Below are 15,766 nucleotides of genomic sequence, written 5' to 3' on the forward strand. Positions count from 1 at the left end.
ACCTCATGTCCACATCCCAGCTCAACCCTAACTTCCTGTACACATCCCAGTTCAATCCTAACCCTAACTTCCTGTCCACATCCCAGCTCAACCCTAACCTTAACTTCATGTCCACATACCAGCTCAACCCTAACCCTAACTTCCTGTACACATCCCAGCTCAACCCTAACCCTAACTTCCTGTACACATCCCAGCTCAACCCTTAACCCTAACCCCCTGTACACATCCCAGCTCAACCCTAACCCTAACTTCCTGTACACTTTCCAGTTCAACCCTAACCCTAACTTCCTGTACACATCCCAGCTCAACCCTAACCCTAACTTCCTGTCCACATCCCATTTCAACCCTAACCCTAACTTCCTATCCACATCCCAGCTCAACCCTAACTCCATGTCCACATCCCAGCTCAATCTTCCTGTCCACATCCCAGCTCAACCCTAACCCTAACTTCATGTCCACATCCCAGCTCAACCCTAACTTCCTGTCCACATCCCAGTTCAACCCTAACCCTAACTTCCTGTCCACATCCCAGTTCAAACCTAACCCTAACTTCCTGTCCACATCCCAGCTCATCCCTAACCCTAACTTCCTGTACACATCACAGCTAAACCCTTAACCCTAACTTCATGTCCACATCCCAGCTCAACCCTAACACTACCCCTAGCCCTATAATACCCCTCTGAGAGAATGCCTTGTCTGCACTCAATCAGTCATCCATTACATTTAGGAAATGGGCGTCGTTCAATACATGGTTTCAATCATTCTGTTTATGGTTGTTTGTTTGCGTTGGTTAGTTACATGACAGATTTATAACCATGAGAGAGAGAGAGAGAGAGTGAGAGAGAGAGTACCGGTTTGGGAAAAAAAGGTGGAAAAATGCTCCCTGCTGATGTCCCCAAGCCGGACATAGCTGACCCATGACAGAGTACCGTGAGAATCCCGGACGTGGAAAAAACTGGTGGCGGTAGCGTTGCTTTAACCTCCAGTCCGCGATGGACAACGTGTCCGTTCTTTCCCTTCAGTGCAGCTGCAAACGGGTGTGGAAATGGAGGCGTGGGTGGAGGGTAAGGGGTGGTGGTGGTGTTGGTGGTGGTGGGGGGGTGGAGGGTAAGGGGTTGTGGTGGTGTTGGTGGTGGTGGGGGGGTGGAGGGTAAGGGGTTGTGGTGGAGGTGGTGGTGGTGGGGGGGTGGAGGGTAAGGGGTTGTGGTGGTGGTGGTGGTGGTGGGGGGGTGGAGGGTAAGTGGTTGTGGTGGAGGTGTTGGTGGTGGTGGGGGGGAGAGTAAGGGGTTGTGGTGAGAAGGGTGTTGATGGTGGTGGGGGAGTCACTAGCGGTTCTGGGGGGGGCAGTCCCCCTGTGACAACAATTTTGGACCCCCTTGTGCCCCCCTAAATGTGGAGTATGAAATCATTTTTACATACATTTTTGCTATCGTTCTTTTTTTACATCCGTCATTAGACAGTGGCAACGATGATGATTATGAACATGGTCTTTTGCCTGCTAATGCCTGCAATGCAGTGAAGAGAATGATATGACAACAATAACGTCTAATGTAACTGGCCCTTCTAACAGTACAACTGGCCCCAGCTTGGCCCCCCCAGTTGAAATGGTCTAGAACCGCCACTGGGGGGGTGGAGGGTAAGGGGTGGTAAAATCATGACAGCTGTGAAACAGGACGTTTAGGTACAATTTTGTGAATGCTGACAGATAATTTCTTCGTTCGAAATGGTGGGATCTATTTGTGTCAGTAAAATTCATTATGCGTGAAATGGCGGTGGAAACGCCTTTATGCGCAAATATTAATATAATAACCATCATATGGAAGTAAACTTGGAGTCACACTATGATATGGTGTGTGGTCCTCCCTGCTACGACTCAGGAACCATGCTGTTTATTAGGCTACAGATGAAATGTGTTATGATGAACTTCACAGGGGGGTGAAAGTGCATGTTGAGGAACTTGATGCTCCTTTCCAAAAAACGTTGTCTTATTCTGGTGACATGATGATCGATGCTTGACTGCTGTTTGACAAAATATTCTCTCTCTTAGCCATAATAATCTCATCATGTAGACTACAGCATACATTACCTGCACTGTGTAGCTGTTGTTGGCTTGAGCGCAAGACCAGAGAAGGCACATTTTCTATTTAATGCAACAGCTTTTGTGTCACAACTATCGGTAGAGTTGAAAATGCGACGGAAACACATTGAACTTTCAATTTTTATTCAGCAGATGAAACCTTAAGCAAAAAATATATGTTTTTGTGCACTACGTCATCACGCACTGATTTTTATCCTCAACAAGTCAGTTTGGTGGAAACACCACTGGTGGGAAAATGTGCATATTGGATGGAAACCTAGTTATTGAGTAGAATAATTATTCTGATAAAGGAAAAGTAACCTTTTCACAACAGAGGCATACAAAGACAAAAGAAAGGTGGTACAGCGAGGAGAGATGATAACACGAGTGAAGAAAATGCAGAAATGGATGAAAATGCTGAAAATAATGTTAGGATGAAGTTTGAACAGTATAAAGCAATCAGAAGAGAAAGCCCCATCGAAACCACCTAGAATGTATTTGTTGCCACCCTACCGACGGTCCTGCACTACTCATGAAGCATATTTACAACTTTTATTATAAAAAAACATAAAATACTGTCAAGTACCATCATACCGTCAAAAATGTTGACGATATCTCCCAGCCCTAGTTGGTGTCCCCCTCAACCCTTTCCCCCAGGTTGGCTGTGTGTCTCCAGCTATCAGGTGGCCAGGAAATGGCTCTACAGTTAGTGCTGTCTCATCTACAGCCATTAAGTTGCCTGATGGGGATACAGTGGTGCAATCAACCGCTACATGCATGGAAGAGGGGAGAGAGGGAAGGGCAAAAAAAGAGCCGGAAATAAGAGAAAAACAGCCACAAGGGCCCTCGTTCCCTCTCCCTTTCTCTCTCTCAGACCCCCCACCACACCCGGTCGTTCTGACACAACAGGAAGGACTGGTTACATAACCCTATTGCCTCTGCCTCTAGCCTCCATCTCTGACGTGCCAACCTGGCCCTGGCTCCCTCCGTGCAGGCCAACAGTGGTGCGCTCCGCGGCATTGTAGATGGGGATGGGCGTAAGCATCTGCCTGTGGTTCCAAAGGGCCAAAGGTTGCATGTTCAAATCCAGTGATATAAAGTTGTTTTTTATATTTTGTTTTAATCCTTGCATTAACCATTCAGAATGAATGCCTAACCTTAAGAATTTGGAGTTAATGCCTGAACTAAACCTCAAACACTTTGAAATTTGACGTTTGAGAAACATGGACGAACGTCTAATTCTGACCTGAGACTGTGAGAGCTTGTAGGGTGAACTACGGAGGCCCCTGAGGATCAGATCACACAGGGGAGGGGTGGGTGGTGTCCTAGACATGCTCTATCCAGTCCTACTGATACAAGAGGCCTGGAGGGTGAGGCAAAGCAGTCTGGGAAATGGAGATAATACCCCTTTCCTCTGCCTCCCCTCTGGGCTTTATTACATATTGCAGGACCAACTTTACATATTGTAACCATGAAGCCATGTTCCATCTGATAGGGGCAAATGAGGCCTTCAAACCCAACTGAATGATATTATCATGCAATGTGTTTTATTAGCATTAATAAAAGCATTAACTATATGCACAATAGTAGTTTTACATTTAAAGAAACCATGTTGAATGTAATTTGTATAATAATGACGTAGCACATGTGAGTTATTTAACAAGTCATAATTGTAACCGCTGGAAAAGAAATACAACAAAACATTAAAGTAGTCAATGAGAACCGATATTTGCTGCAAAACAACTTACACATCAGTATATGTTGTTCAATGTTACCAACATTATGTTCACAGATATACAATGTTACCAACATTATGTTCACAGATATACAATGTTACCAGCATTATGTTCACAGATATACAATGTTACCAACATTATGTTCACAGATATACAATATACAATGTTACCAACATTATGTTTAAGCAATAAAGCCCGAGGAGGTGTGGTATATGGCAAATATACCACGGCTAAGGGCTGTTCTTAGGCACGACGGAACGTGGTATATAGCCGTGGTATATTGGCCATATACCACAAACCCTGAGGTGCCTTATTGCTATTATAAACTGGTTACCAACGTCATTAGAGCAGTAAAAATAAATGTTTGTCATACCCATGGTATATGGTGTGATATACCACGGCTGTTAGCCAATCAGCATTCAGGGCTCGAACCACCCAGTTTATAATCACAGATATATACAACGTCTGCACAGTCGCAATCACCTGTGGATATATATCATAGGTAGAAACCTAGCAAATAATCTCTCATAAAATGCTGTACTGTACATCCATATCGACTTGTGTGGATCTGACTCTCTCACTCGGTTTTCAACACTTTGTCCAAGATTTCTCCCTCGATTCTCCCTGTGGCGTCTGTCTCTTCTGCTGAGTTCTTTGTCTTGCTAAACCTCCTTCTCCCCACCTCAGTGACCACAGATCCAGCAGTGGCCCCTATAGCTCCCCCTATGGGCCCTCCTAAGAACACGCCCACCACCCCACCCAGCAGTGCACCTCCAGCCGTCAGCTTGGGGACCTGACTCGCTCCCGCCCCCACCTTCTCCCACACCGAGCGAAGGAGCGACGAAGACCATGCAGAGGAGGACGAGAGAGAGGGAAGATTTTCCAATTCCATGGCGCTCACACTTTTCTCCGCCTCCTCTCTCGTTCTCTCTATCTCCTCCTCATCCACCTCTTCCTCTGTCTCTCTCAAGGGCTGCATGGAGTAGGAATGAAGTGCTTGTCTCTTCACCTCCCCTTCTCTTCCTCTCCTCTCCCTCACTATCTCCTTCTGTCTCTGTCTCACCCTATCCTCCACCTCCTGGAAGAGAGGACAGGAGAAACACTCTCCTCCTCCCTCTCTCACCATCTGCTCCACCTTCTCCAATAACTCCCCCACACTCCTCTTCCTCTCCTCTTCTCCTCCGCTCCCTCTCTCCATCACATGATACCGATCCCCACATCGTTTAACCAACTCCAACAAATCTCTCCTCTGGCTCGAAATATACTTCTCCACTCCTTCCACTCCCACTTTCCCACTCTCCTTCAGCCGATCGGAGTGAGTGAAGAGGACCAGGGTGTGGGTCCGGACCGCCCCGGGACCAAAGACTTTCTCCAGGGCCCCTAGAGCCTGTAGCTCTGCCTGGGCTGGTTGGTCCACAGGGACACAGAGGATGAAGGCGTGGGGGCCAGGGGCCGAGAGGGCCACACAGGACGACAGCTGGGAACGGACCACGTCTGGAGGGTGCTCGGAGCGGAACCAGTCTGGAGTGTCCACCACTGCCACCTGGAGGGAGAGGGAGGATAAAGAAGGGGAGAAGAGGATTTGTTGAGGTCTGAAATGACTGGCATGTAGCTTGTCATTTGAGGTCAATACTATATTGATTTTACTGACGCAAAAGTTCAACTTGACCCCCCCATTTACTGTGAAAGTGTTTAGTCATTAACACTATAACATTCTTAGACACAATACTTGATGGTTTTCCGTTTGAAACAAGTCAAACTGCAGACCTCAATAGAACTCAATAGACCTCAATAGAACTCAATACAACTCATATTATTCAATGATTAAGAAAATAGAAACCCAATAAAGCTGTAATAATGATTAATCAATCACTAACCCGTCTCCCGGCGACGAGGGCCCTGCTCTTCTGACAGTCCTGAGTGACGGCTGTGGTCATGTCTGGTCGAGACACAAACTCCTCCCGGCCCAGTATGATATTACCTGCTGCACTTTTCCCCGACCCTGACCTACCCAGCAGAACCACACGCAACTCTGACTGGGAGGAGGAGGAGGAGGAGGTGTAGGAGGAGGAGGGTAAAGAGTAGGAGGTTGTCTTCTCTCCAATGCTGTTGATTCTGTGGCAGACTGACAAGGACAGACAGAATGTTTAGATCTCTCTCACATTTAGATGAAATGGGGAAAAGTTAAAGAACACAACAATTGATATTGTTGTGTTACACTGAGAAGTATGTGACTTACAGGTATTAACAACTTTCTGGGCTGGTTTTGCTTCGAGTTCGGACAGCTGTGACAGTATAGCGCCATCTAGAGACAAAAATATAGAATTACAACAGAGGAACACAGTCTAGTGAACAACCCTTCATTACCACACATTACTTTCAGTGTCATAGTAGTTTGTTTGAGCTTGGTTTGAGTAATGGACATAAATATCCATACCGAAGTGTGACTAGTGGACAGTTTCCATACAAAATGGGTCTTTACCTTCAGTCAGATGGAAACTAGGGATCCTCGTGAACAGTGCTGGACCACCATTCTGGGGCTCTGTTGGCTGCTGCTGTGGTGTTGGTGTTGAATGAAGACAGTTAACCAAGGGTTTCACAGTCACTTTCTCTTCCATATCTTCCCCCTCTTCCCTTCTTCTCCTCTCAATCTCTTCTTCTCTTTTCCTCTCCATCTCTTCCCTTCTCCTCTTGATCTCTTCCCTCTCTTCCTCTCTTCTCCTCTCTTTAGCAGAGCTAGGCGTAACCTCTCTTTTCCTGTTTCCCCAATATCTGCGTGTCTCTGTGTTTGTGACGTGTCTAGATTCCAGTTCCCTCTCTCTCTCCCTCGCTTGTTCTTCCACCTTCTCCTTCAGTTCCCTCTCTCTCTCCCTCGCTTGTTCTTCCACCTTCTCCTTCAGTTCCCTCTCTCTCCCCCTCGCTTGTTCTTCCACCTTCTCCTTCAGTTCCCTCTCTCTCCCCCTCGCTTGTTCTTCCACCTTCTCCTTCAGTTCCCTCTCTCTCTCCCTCGCTTGTTCTTCCACCTTCTCCTTCAGTTCCCTCTCTCTCCCCCTCGCTTGTTCTTCCACCTTCTCCTTCAGTTCCCTCTCCCTCCCCCTCACTTGTTCTTCCACCTTCTCCTTCAGTTTCCTCTCTCTCTCCCTTCTCTTCTCCATCCCATCTTTTCTTCTCTTCTCCCACTCTTCCTCTATTTTTCTCTCCATCTCTTCCTTCTCTTTCCTGCTCTTCATTATCTCATCCCTCTCTTTCTTTATCTTCTCCATCTCTTCCTTCCAGTTTTCCATCTCCTCACTCTCTTCCCCTCTCTTGATCTCTTCCCTCTCTACTTCTCTTCTCCTCTCTATAGAAGAGTTAGGTATAACCTCTCTTTTCTGGCTTCCACAATATCTGCGTGTCTCTGTGTTTGTGACGTGTCTAGATTCCAGCACAGTCTCTTTCTCCTCTTTCACCTTGTACCTCTTCAGTTCCCTCTCTCTCTCCCTCGCTTGTTCTTCCACCTTCTCCTTCAGTTCTCTCTCTCTCTCCCTCGCTTGTTCTTCCACCTTCGCCTTCAGTTCTCTCTCTCTCTCCCTCGCTTGTTCTTCCACCTTCTCCTTCAGTTCTCTCTCTCTCTCCCTCGCTTGTTCTTCCACCTTCGCCTTCAGTTCCCTCTCTCTCTCCCTCGCTTGTTCTTCCACCTTCTCCTTCAGTTCCCTCTCTCTCTCCCTCGCTTGTTCTTCCACCTTCGCCTTCAGTTCCCTCTCTCTCTCCCTCGCTTGTTCTTCCACCTTCTCCTTCAGTTCCCTCTCTCTCTCCCTCGCTTGTTCTTCCATCTCTCTCTGCAGGGTGTTTTGTCGTATGTAGTATCCTCTGTTCTTTTGTACCATGTTGTCCACCTGCAATAAAGCACAGTGCCTCAAATATAAAATACCAACTGGGTGGTTATACGTATTTGCAACATTCCGTGGACATAGTAATAAAGTATTTAAAAGTGATGTGTCAATAAAGTGGGTGGGTCCTACAAATTGACAGTAGAAGCACATACAGGCACTACATCAATTGGATCCATTGTTATCATTATCATTATAAGATGGGATGGTTGTCATGGTTACCTTCTCCAGCAGCTCCCTGACCTGCTCCCTGTCCTGCGGTCGGCGGTTGTTGATGACGTGGTATTGGCCCCCACACCTGTCAATCACCTCCCTGAGCCCAGGGTCCTCTCCCTCCAGGTACTGTCCCGCCCCCCGGCCCATCAGGTAGTCTCCACAGGTGAACAGCACCAGGGTGTGTTTCAACACCCCCTCCCCAAACACCTCCTCCAGCTCAGCGGGCACTCTGCGCTCCACCTGGATCAATTAGAACCATGCAAATAGATGGTATTCATAAGCACAATGTGCATCATTAAGTCAAACAAAAGGAAATAACACAGAACATAGAGACTGTTCAAGGCTCACAACACCATAGTAAAACTACATGACAAAACACCAGAGACACAATAACAAAGAAACTTCTCTGAACGACCTCTGAACGATTAGAGAACTATTAGACTCACCTCAGTGAACTGGCCGACAGGAACCAGCAGCAGGAAGGCGTGTGGCCCCGGGGCAGCCAGCTCAAGTGCCCTCTCTGTCTCCTTCCTCACCCCAGCCTCCATGTGGCCCCCGCTCCAGTACCAGCGAGGGGCCTCCACCACAGTCAACCTCCGGCCCTCAGAGGCCCCACGCCTCAGCTGGCAAAGCCTGGGGGAAGAACCAGAGGCGAAGGGAGAGCCGGAGGAGGCTTGGCCCAGGAGGGTGTCTCCTGACAGGGTCTTGCCACAGCCGATGGTCCCTAGGAGGACCAGGCGGAGCTCTGGCTCTGTAGTTCCGGCGTGGCTGCCGGGGAGGACGTCAGTCATAGCTGAAAGAGAGAGAGATTGGTTACAGATACTGAAGAGGTATTACTTACAGTATACCTGATGGCGAAGTAGATGTTCATTTGCGTGAATGACTTTGTTCTCCATACCACTAGTTATCAGCATGGGAATAACATGTAAGGGTGTGTGTCTTTGTGTGTAGCCGCTGGCTTCTCTCTCACACCCAGTCTGTCTAACTGCCATGATTAACACACCTGAAAGTTAAACTGGAAATGTGGGCTGGGTTGCCTCCTGTCTTAACCTAGGTCAGTCATCCTATGACAATTATAATTCAAAAGATAATCCAGAAGAGATGTTACAAATAAATGCTTACTGTCAGTGAACATCTTTGAAGTTGTGTGTCTGGTGTGTGTGTATCTATCTTTCAATTGTAATGTGCGTATCAGAAATGCAAAGATTCAAGTTACAGGTGAGGTATTTTTGGTGTTCACTGATCTACCTATGTAGTGTCAATCTTTCCCTCCTCCTCTATTCTCTCTGTTCTCTCCCCATCTCTCTTTCCTTGTGTGTGTGTATGCATCATGTGCATGGGTGACCAATTTCCAGCCACACCACCACACCCCTGCCAGGCCTGTCCAACTACATACCTCTGTCAGGTCTGTCCAACTACACACCCTTGCCAGGTCTGTCCAACTACATACCCCTGCCAGGTCTGTCCAACTACACACCCCTGTCAGGTCTGTCCAACTACACACCCCTGCCAGGTCTGTCCAACTACATACCCCTGCCAGGTCTGTCCAACTACACACCCCTGCCAGGTCTGTCCAACTACATACCCCTGCCAGGCCTGTCCAACTACATACCCCTGCCAGGCCTGTCCAACTACATACCCCTGCCAGGCCTGTCCAACTACATACCCCTGCCAGGACTGTCCAACTACATACCCCTGCCAGGACTGTCCAACTACATACCCCTGCCAGGACTGTCCAACTACATACCCCTGCCAGGCCTGTCCAACTACATTCTGTTTAGAACAGCGTGTGGAGCAGTACTCAAACACAAAATGTACACTGCATGCTCATAGTAACAGAACATAAAAAACGTACAAACAGTACGACATATACAGCATGTACTTCAGTTAGATACGCCCCGACAACATGTTGTTTATAACCACAGATGACCATATCCTGTCAACTCCTAACTCCTATTCTCCTAGCAGCGAAAGAAGAAGAAATTCAAGGCGTTTAAATACCTTATATTCCATGATATGTTTAGTTTTAAGAACCCCTCCTTGACCTACATACACAGTACGCACATCAACCAACTAAATCTACTGAGGTGTCACCCTTACCCAGATGGGAGTTTGTTGGAATGGGTTGCTGGGTTTTCTGTCTGTATCCCTGTACTTCTTCTCCTTCCTTTTCTCAGATGAACCCAATCGCTTTGAACCGACTTGTCTCTTCTATACAACCCTTCTCACCTCTTTCAGTCTGTTATGGCAACATCTATCCTTCCTCATCTACCTCTAAATACGGCCAAACTACATGGATAAAGGAGTGTCAGTATCAGTGAGTCACCTGTCTACCTAGTACACACTCCCTTTCTCTGTCACACGCACGCTGAAACACACCAACATTCTCTGGCTCTATTGTTCAGAGGCTACCAGGTATTCCATGGAGGCGGAGGTTTAAACAGTGACACTCATGCCAAACTTTCACCACAGCCAATGAGGGGTACATGGGTGGCGATGGCCTACGATGGAGAGAGTGGGTAACAATCTACAGTACCAGTCAAAAGTTTGGACACCTCATTCAAGAGTTTTTCTTTATTTTTACTATTTTCTCCAATGTAGAATAATAGTGGACAACAATACCAGCAGATAACACATACAGAATCATGTAGTAGCCAAAAAGTGTTAAACAAATCAAAACATATAGCCACCCTTTGCCTTGATGACAGGTTTGCACTCTTGGCATTCTCTCAACCAGCTTCATGAGGAATGCTTTTCCAACAGTCTTGAATGAGTTCCCACATGTGCTGAGCATTTGTTGGCTGCTTTTTCTTCACTCTGCGTTCCAACTCATCCCAATCCATCTCAGTTGGGTTGAGGTTGGGTGATTGTGGAGGCCAAGTTATATGATGCAGCACTCCATCACTCTCTTTCTTGGTCAAATAGCCCTCACACAGCCTGGAGGTGTGTTTGGGGTCATTGTCCTGTTCCTTCACGGTGGGAACCACACATGTGGAGATCATCCGTTCACCTACTCTGCGTCTCACAAAGACACGGCGGTTGGAACCAAACATCTCAAATTTGGATTCATCAGACCAAAGGACAGATTTCCACTGGTCTAATGTCCATTGCTCATGTTTCTTGGCCCAAGCAAGTCTCTTCTTATTGGTGTCCTTTAGTAGTGGTTTCTTTGCAGCAATTCGACCGTGAAGGTCTGATACACACAGTCTCCTCTGAACAGTTGATACTGAGATGTGTTACTTGAACTCTCTGAACCATTTATTTGGGCTGCAATTTCTGAGGCTGGTAACTCTAATGAACTTATCCTCTGCAGCAGAGGTAAATATGGGTCTTCCATTCCTGTGGTGGTCCTCATGAGAGCCAGTTTCATCATAGCACTTGATGGTTTTTGCAACTGCACTTGAAGAAACTTTCAAAGTTGTTGAATTTTTCCAGATTGACTGACCTTCTTGTCTTAAAGTAATGATGGACTGTCATTTCTCTTTGCTTATTTGAGCTGTTCTTGCCATAATATGGACTTGGGCTATCTTCTGTATACCACCCCTACCTTGTCACAACACAACTGATAGGTTCAAACACATTAAGGAAAGAAATTCCAGAAATGAACTTTTAACAAGGCAGGTAAGGGTCCGGCTAGAGGTTCTTTACCAGTCGGCCATCAGATTTGCCACCAATGCTCCTTATAGGAAACATCACTGCACTCTACACTTCTCTGTAAACTGGTCGTCTCTGTATACCCGTCGCAAGACCCACTGGTTGATGGTTATTTACAAAACCCTCTTAGGCCTCACTCCTCCCTATCTGAGATACCTACTGCAGCCCTCATCCTCCACATACAACACCCGTTCTGCCAGTCACATTCTGTTAATCAAGGCAAAGGGTAGAAACCTTGAAGAATCTCCAATATATTTTGATTTAAAACTTTTTGGGTTACTACATGATTCCATGTGTTATTTCAGTTTAGTCTTCACTATTATTCCACAATATAGTAAAATAGTAAATAAAGAAAAAGCCCGGAATGAGTCCAAACTTTTTACTGGTACTGTATATGTGATGGTACATTATGAGCTAGATTAGTTGTACAGGTATGGTTGAACATCTGGGGCGTGCCCAGCAGGATGCAACATTTTGGAATGTTCAGAGAAATAGGCTGTGTAGAACAAACATGCCTCTTTGACATGTAAAACAAGGAATCACATTGGCTCTATTCATTACATTTTACATTTAAGTCATTTAGCAGACGCTCTTATCCAGAGCGACTTACAAATTGGTGCATTCACCTTATGATATCCAGTGGAACAACCACTTTACAATAGTGCATCTAAATCTTTTAAGGGGGGGGTAGAAGGATTACTTTATCCTATCCTAGGTATTCCTTAAAGAGGTGGGGTTTCAGGTGTCTCCGGAAGGTGGTGATTGACTCCGCTGTCCTGGCGTCATGAGGGAGCTTGTTCCACCATTGGGGTGCCAGAGCAGCGAACAGTTTTGACTGGGCTGAGCGGGAACTGTGCTTCCTCAGAGGTAGGGAGGCGAGCAGGCCAGAGGTGGATGAACGCATTTCTAGTCGATCTGCAACATTCAACAACTTCTGGCAAATGAACGTGGCCCTGGAAAATTATACCCAAGTAGCAAGATACCCACTGCAGTGTTTTACAGTTCTAGACCCAAACCAGAAGAAGCACTCCAGCGCCTCCGGCATTGTCTGACATATCCAGTCAGTCTAAAAATATGTGGCCGTTGTGAGAACAGACACTGCCAGTCTTATGTGATGAGTCAGAGCTCAAGAAGTGGAAATGATTCTCTTAAATAATCAAAGTATTTAATCTGGAACAATAATTCAAGAACCGTTGATTAGAAGCTCTTGCCAAGCCAAGTTAGAAAAATATCAAAACGAGTGCATGAACAAAACACGTTTTAATTGAACAAATAAAACAATGAAACTAAACAAATGGTTTATCTTTCAAAATTCAATATGAACCCAGATAACTTTGGACACAGGTAAAGTAGAGTGCTCCGTGCAGATTGGGACGTTCGCGTAAGCCCCTCTTAAAACAAATGGCTTATTTTTCCCCCATCCCTTCAAAAGGCCCCAAACAGACAGGAAGGAACATCTTTTCAAAGTATGACAACTTCCTGCTTGCCCTGGTTAAGGCTCTTCTCATCAGACAGACTTCACAAACCAGGCATCACATAGGCAATGTTGTCCAGAGTCTTTGCCTAGAAGAAAGACAGGGATAATAGAAGAAGTTGGTGGTGAGAGTCCTAATCATTTAACAGCTACTGAATGTGTGTGTGTGTGTGTAAGCCTCACCAGTGTGTGTGAGTGTGAAGGGCAGCTGCGTAGCTCAGGGACCAGAGAGGTGAGACAGGCCAGGGGAGCCAGGGCACACAGTAGAGAGTCCAGTAACACAGACAGACTACCTGACACTGCCATCATCTCCTAGAGAGAGAGAACAAGAGAGACAGAGACAGAGAGAGAGAGACAGGGAAAGAGACACAGAAATAAAGGGAGCGTCAGGGCGAAAGAGAGCGAGAGAGAGAGAGAGTGGTAGAAACAGACAGACCGATTCATCAAACTATCAGCAATTTCAATCAAACAATGCTTGCATTACATGTCCGTATTCAGTAGCCTTTCAGTGTGAGGACAATGAAGCCAACAGTGTTCAACCAGCCCACCTTAGTTCCCTGAAGCCGGTGGCCAATGTGAGACAGGGATTCCCCCAGCAGCTGTAGGTGGGCCGCCGCGTTCACTGGGTCTACCTCAGGCCCTGTCAACATGGGTGAGTCTGTGGCATCAGGGGTCATGAGACTACAACTAGCTGTAGAGGCCTCTGCTCTTATCTGGTTCTGCTGGTCGTCCATGTACATCCAGAACGATGGCATGGGAGACTCCTCCCTACTCTGGAAGAGGAGCGGGAAAAAGAAACCAGGGATGAGTAAGAAGCAGAAAAGATCAGTGGAAGGAAACTTACCAAGCACTGCCCTCTGCTGTCCATTTTACACAATAACACCTAGAAGCTGCACTTTTAGACAGATCTAGGATCAGTACACCCTCCCTATATCCTTAACATTAATCACTAGTGGGGAAATGCTAGACATAACTTAGGTCAGTGTCTAGAGGGCAACTTGGTCTTCCTCTTACTATCTATCTACAGAAAGAGGCCTTAGTCCCCAGGTGAATCTCAATTGTATTTTTGTTGATTCCTTGTATCCTCTCTCCTTGACTCCTTCTTAAACCTCATTAGAGGAGAACGTCTGAGGCTGCAAGGAATCAAGGACATAAAATGGAGACTCACCCCACCTATTCACTCACTTCCTCAATTCTCTCCCCCTCTGTCAACCATTGGTCTGGTGATTCACAGGTCTGGTGGTCGTACTGGTGATGGGAGAGAACATACAACTCCGGTCCTGCACTGCCATTGGTCCAACTGTGGGTGTGGTCACCTGTAGAGAGTAAGGAAAGGATGCAGCACCAATGAGATTGAGCCAAAATTACAGGGAGACTTGCGTCCCAAATGGCACCCTATTCCTTACATAGTGCTCCAGTTTTGACCATGGTCAAAAGTAGTGCACTATGTAGGGAATAGGGTGCCATTGCTCCACATTTCATAGTCATGCTCACTATGTAGCCACGTTCCAAACCTGCATGTCTCTTCTTCTTGTATGACTTCTTGCATTTGCGTTCTTTGACAAGTTGTTCCTCGTCCGCCACGAGGTCATCATCCTCATCCTCCTCTCTCAGGAAATCTTTGTAGGATCTTTTCTTCTCTCTCTGACTGCGGCTGGTCACAAGGCCCACCTCTCCCTCCATCTTCTACACCTGGGAAAGAGAGGCAGTAATATAGACATCAAAATCGATGCACATTACATGATACAATGTATAGGTTCAAATATACTGAATAGGCTACTATTGCAAAGAATCTGCTGGGGCACACTGGCAAGAATATGCATTTGAACCTCCTAAAAGGTGCATTCTACCACCTCTAAACAAACACTGCCTACCTGCTCCGCACAAATGTAAACGTAGTACGGAGGTGGCTATGTTGCTCAACAGCTCGCGGTATCTTCGATTATGAAATAGCTATGTGTTTTTCAACAACGAATTGGTAGCAGATCAAGATAGCTCCGTTTTGGCTTTCCGATGTGTCGACAAAGAACTGATGGACCATCTCCAAACTTCACCCACCGCTTGTCGCCATCTTTGAAGAGTTCAAAGTTTGCTGCGCTGGATAACGCACCCGGTGGGTGGAGGCGCGTGCTTTACGTAAAATGAGACATTGGCCTATACTTGTCATAGGGTAACAATAAAGTATTATTGGTGAAAGTATTATTTGCAAAACACTGCAATGTATGTTACAATTTTGCCGTGTGATAAAAATCATATGTTTTTACTCACAGACTGTCAGGCTAGCCTACTCTACTCAATTTATGGGTGATAAATCGTTGCTCCATAATTTCCTGAATTTGAAGTCACCTTCGCTGGCTGATGATTTCAACACCATTGGAATGCGAGTCCCTTCTGGTACAAGTTCCGCGGACTCATGTTCAGGAAATGGTCGAATCGTTCTCACCCCATTTGCTCCCCCTTCCCTCACGTCCACATAGTCGCTGAATCACGATAAGCGTTCAAAGCAATATTTTTTTTATCGCTGACTGCTTCGGCATGAAAATCACGTCCTAAACGTTTATGGCCAATTATTTTATTGCTACAATTTGGCACACCAGTTATACGCAATCTATATATTTGGCTGCATTGTTGCAGACTTGCAGGTTGCAACAAAGTTACAGTTATGGATTATTCTCCATTAAATAAATGAATCTTTAAACCAAATCTTATTGCATCAAAATCGAATAATTATACCCTTATA

At 46.2% G+C, this 15,766-nt stretch overlaps 2 protein-coding genes across 3 annotated transcripts; both read right to left on the reverse strand.

The window, feature by feature from the left end:
* Positions 1-3,602: 3,602 nt before the first annotated feature.
* Positions 3,603-10,290, reverse strand: LOC106589832 (zinc finger CCCH domain-containing protein 13-like). Its single transcript, XM_045691069.1, has 7 exons — positions 9,999-10,290; positions 8,345-8,691; positions 7,905-8,138; positions 6,296-7,688; positions 6,053-6,118; positions 5,691-5,938; positions 3,603-5,356 (listed from the first exon to the last, which is right to left on the reverse strand). Exons 2-7 carry the CDS (start codon positions 8,687-8,689, stop codon positions 4,391-4,393), a joined length of 3,252 nt encoding a protein of 1,083 aa, XP_045547025.1. The 5' UTR covers positions 8,690-8,691; positions 9,999-10,290; the 3' UTR covers positions 3,603-4,390.
* A 2,503-nt stretch (positions 10,291-12,793) lies between these two features.
* LOC106590222 (HMG domain-containing protein 4) lies at positions 12,794-15,490 on the reverse strand. 2 transcript variants are annotated; one of them, XM_014181011.2, is made up of 6 exons: positions 15,373-15,490; positions 14,541-14,718; positions 14,212-14,342; positions 13,575-13,799; positions 13,210-13,338; positions 12,794-13,115 (listed from the first exon to the last, which is right to left on the reverse strand). In XM_014181011.2, exons 2-6 carry the CDS (start codon positions 14,707-14,709, stop codon positions 13,071-13,073), a joined length of 699 nt encoding a protein of 232 aa, XP_014036486.1. In that variant the 5' UTR covers positions 14,710-14,718; positions 15,373-15,490; the 3' UTR covers positions 12,794-13,070. The 2 variants fall into 2 exon arrangements, with proteins under 2 accessions (XP_014036486.1, XP_014036477.1); XM_014181002.2 differs by lacking the exon at positions 15,373-15,490 and adding an exon at positions 14,901-15,323.
* Between the last annotated feature and the right edge of the window lie 276 nt (positions 15,491-15,766).

The sequence above is a fragment of the Salmo salar genome, chromosome ssa12 (assembly GCF_905237065.1).
Source record: "Salmo salar chromosome ssa12, Ssal_v3.1, whole genome shotgun sequence".
NCBI lineage: Eukaryota > Metazoa > Chordata > Actinopteri > Salmoniformes > Salmonidae > Salmo > Salmo salar.

Bases quoted from the DNA above. Each gene is read 5' to 3' on its own strand.
- LOC106589832 (XM_045691069.1), bottom strand. From the start codon at position 8,689: ATGACTGACGTCCTCCCCGGCAGCCACGCCGGAACTACAGAGCCAGAG. The intron at 8,139-8,344 runs GTGAGTCTAATA...TAATTGATCCAG, and splicing joins CTGTCGGCCAGTTCACTGAG to GTGGAGCGCAGAGTGCCCGC. The intron at 6,119-6,295 runs GTAAAGACCCAT...TTTTGTCTCTAG, and splicing joins TAGTTTCCATCTGACTGAAG to ATGGCGCTATACTGTCACAG.
- LOC106590222 (XM_014181011.2), bottom strand. From the start codon at position 14,709: ATGGAGGGAGAGGTGGGCCTTGTGACCAGCCGCAGTCAGAGAGAGAAG. The intron at 14,343-14,540 runs GTTTGGAACGTG...TACTCTCTACAG, and splicing joins CAAGAAGAAGAGACATGCAG to GTGACCACACCCACAGTTGG. The intron at 13,800-14,211 runs GTGAGTGAATAG...CTCCTCTTCCAG, and splicing joins AGGGGGAGAGAATTGAGGAA to AGTAGGGAGGAGTCTCCCAT.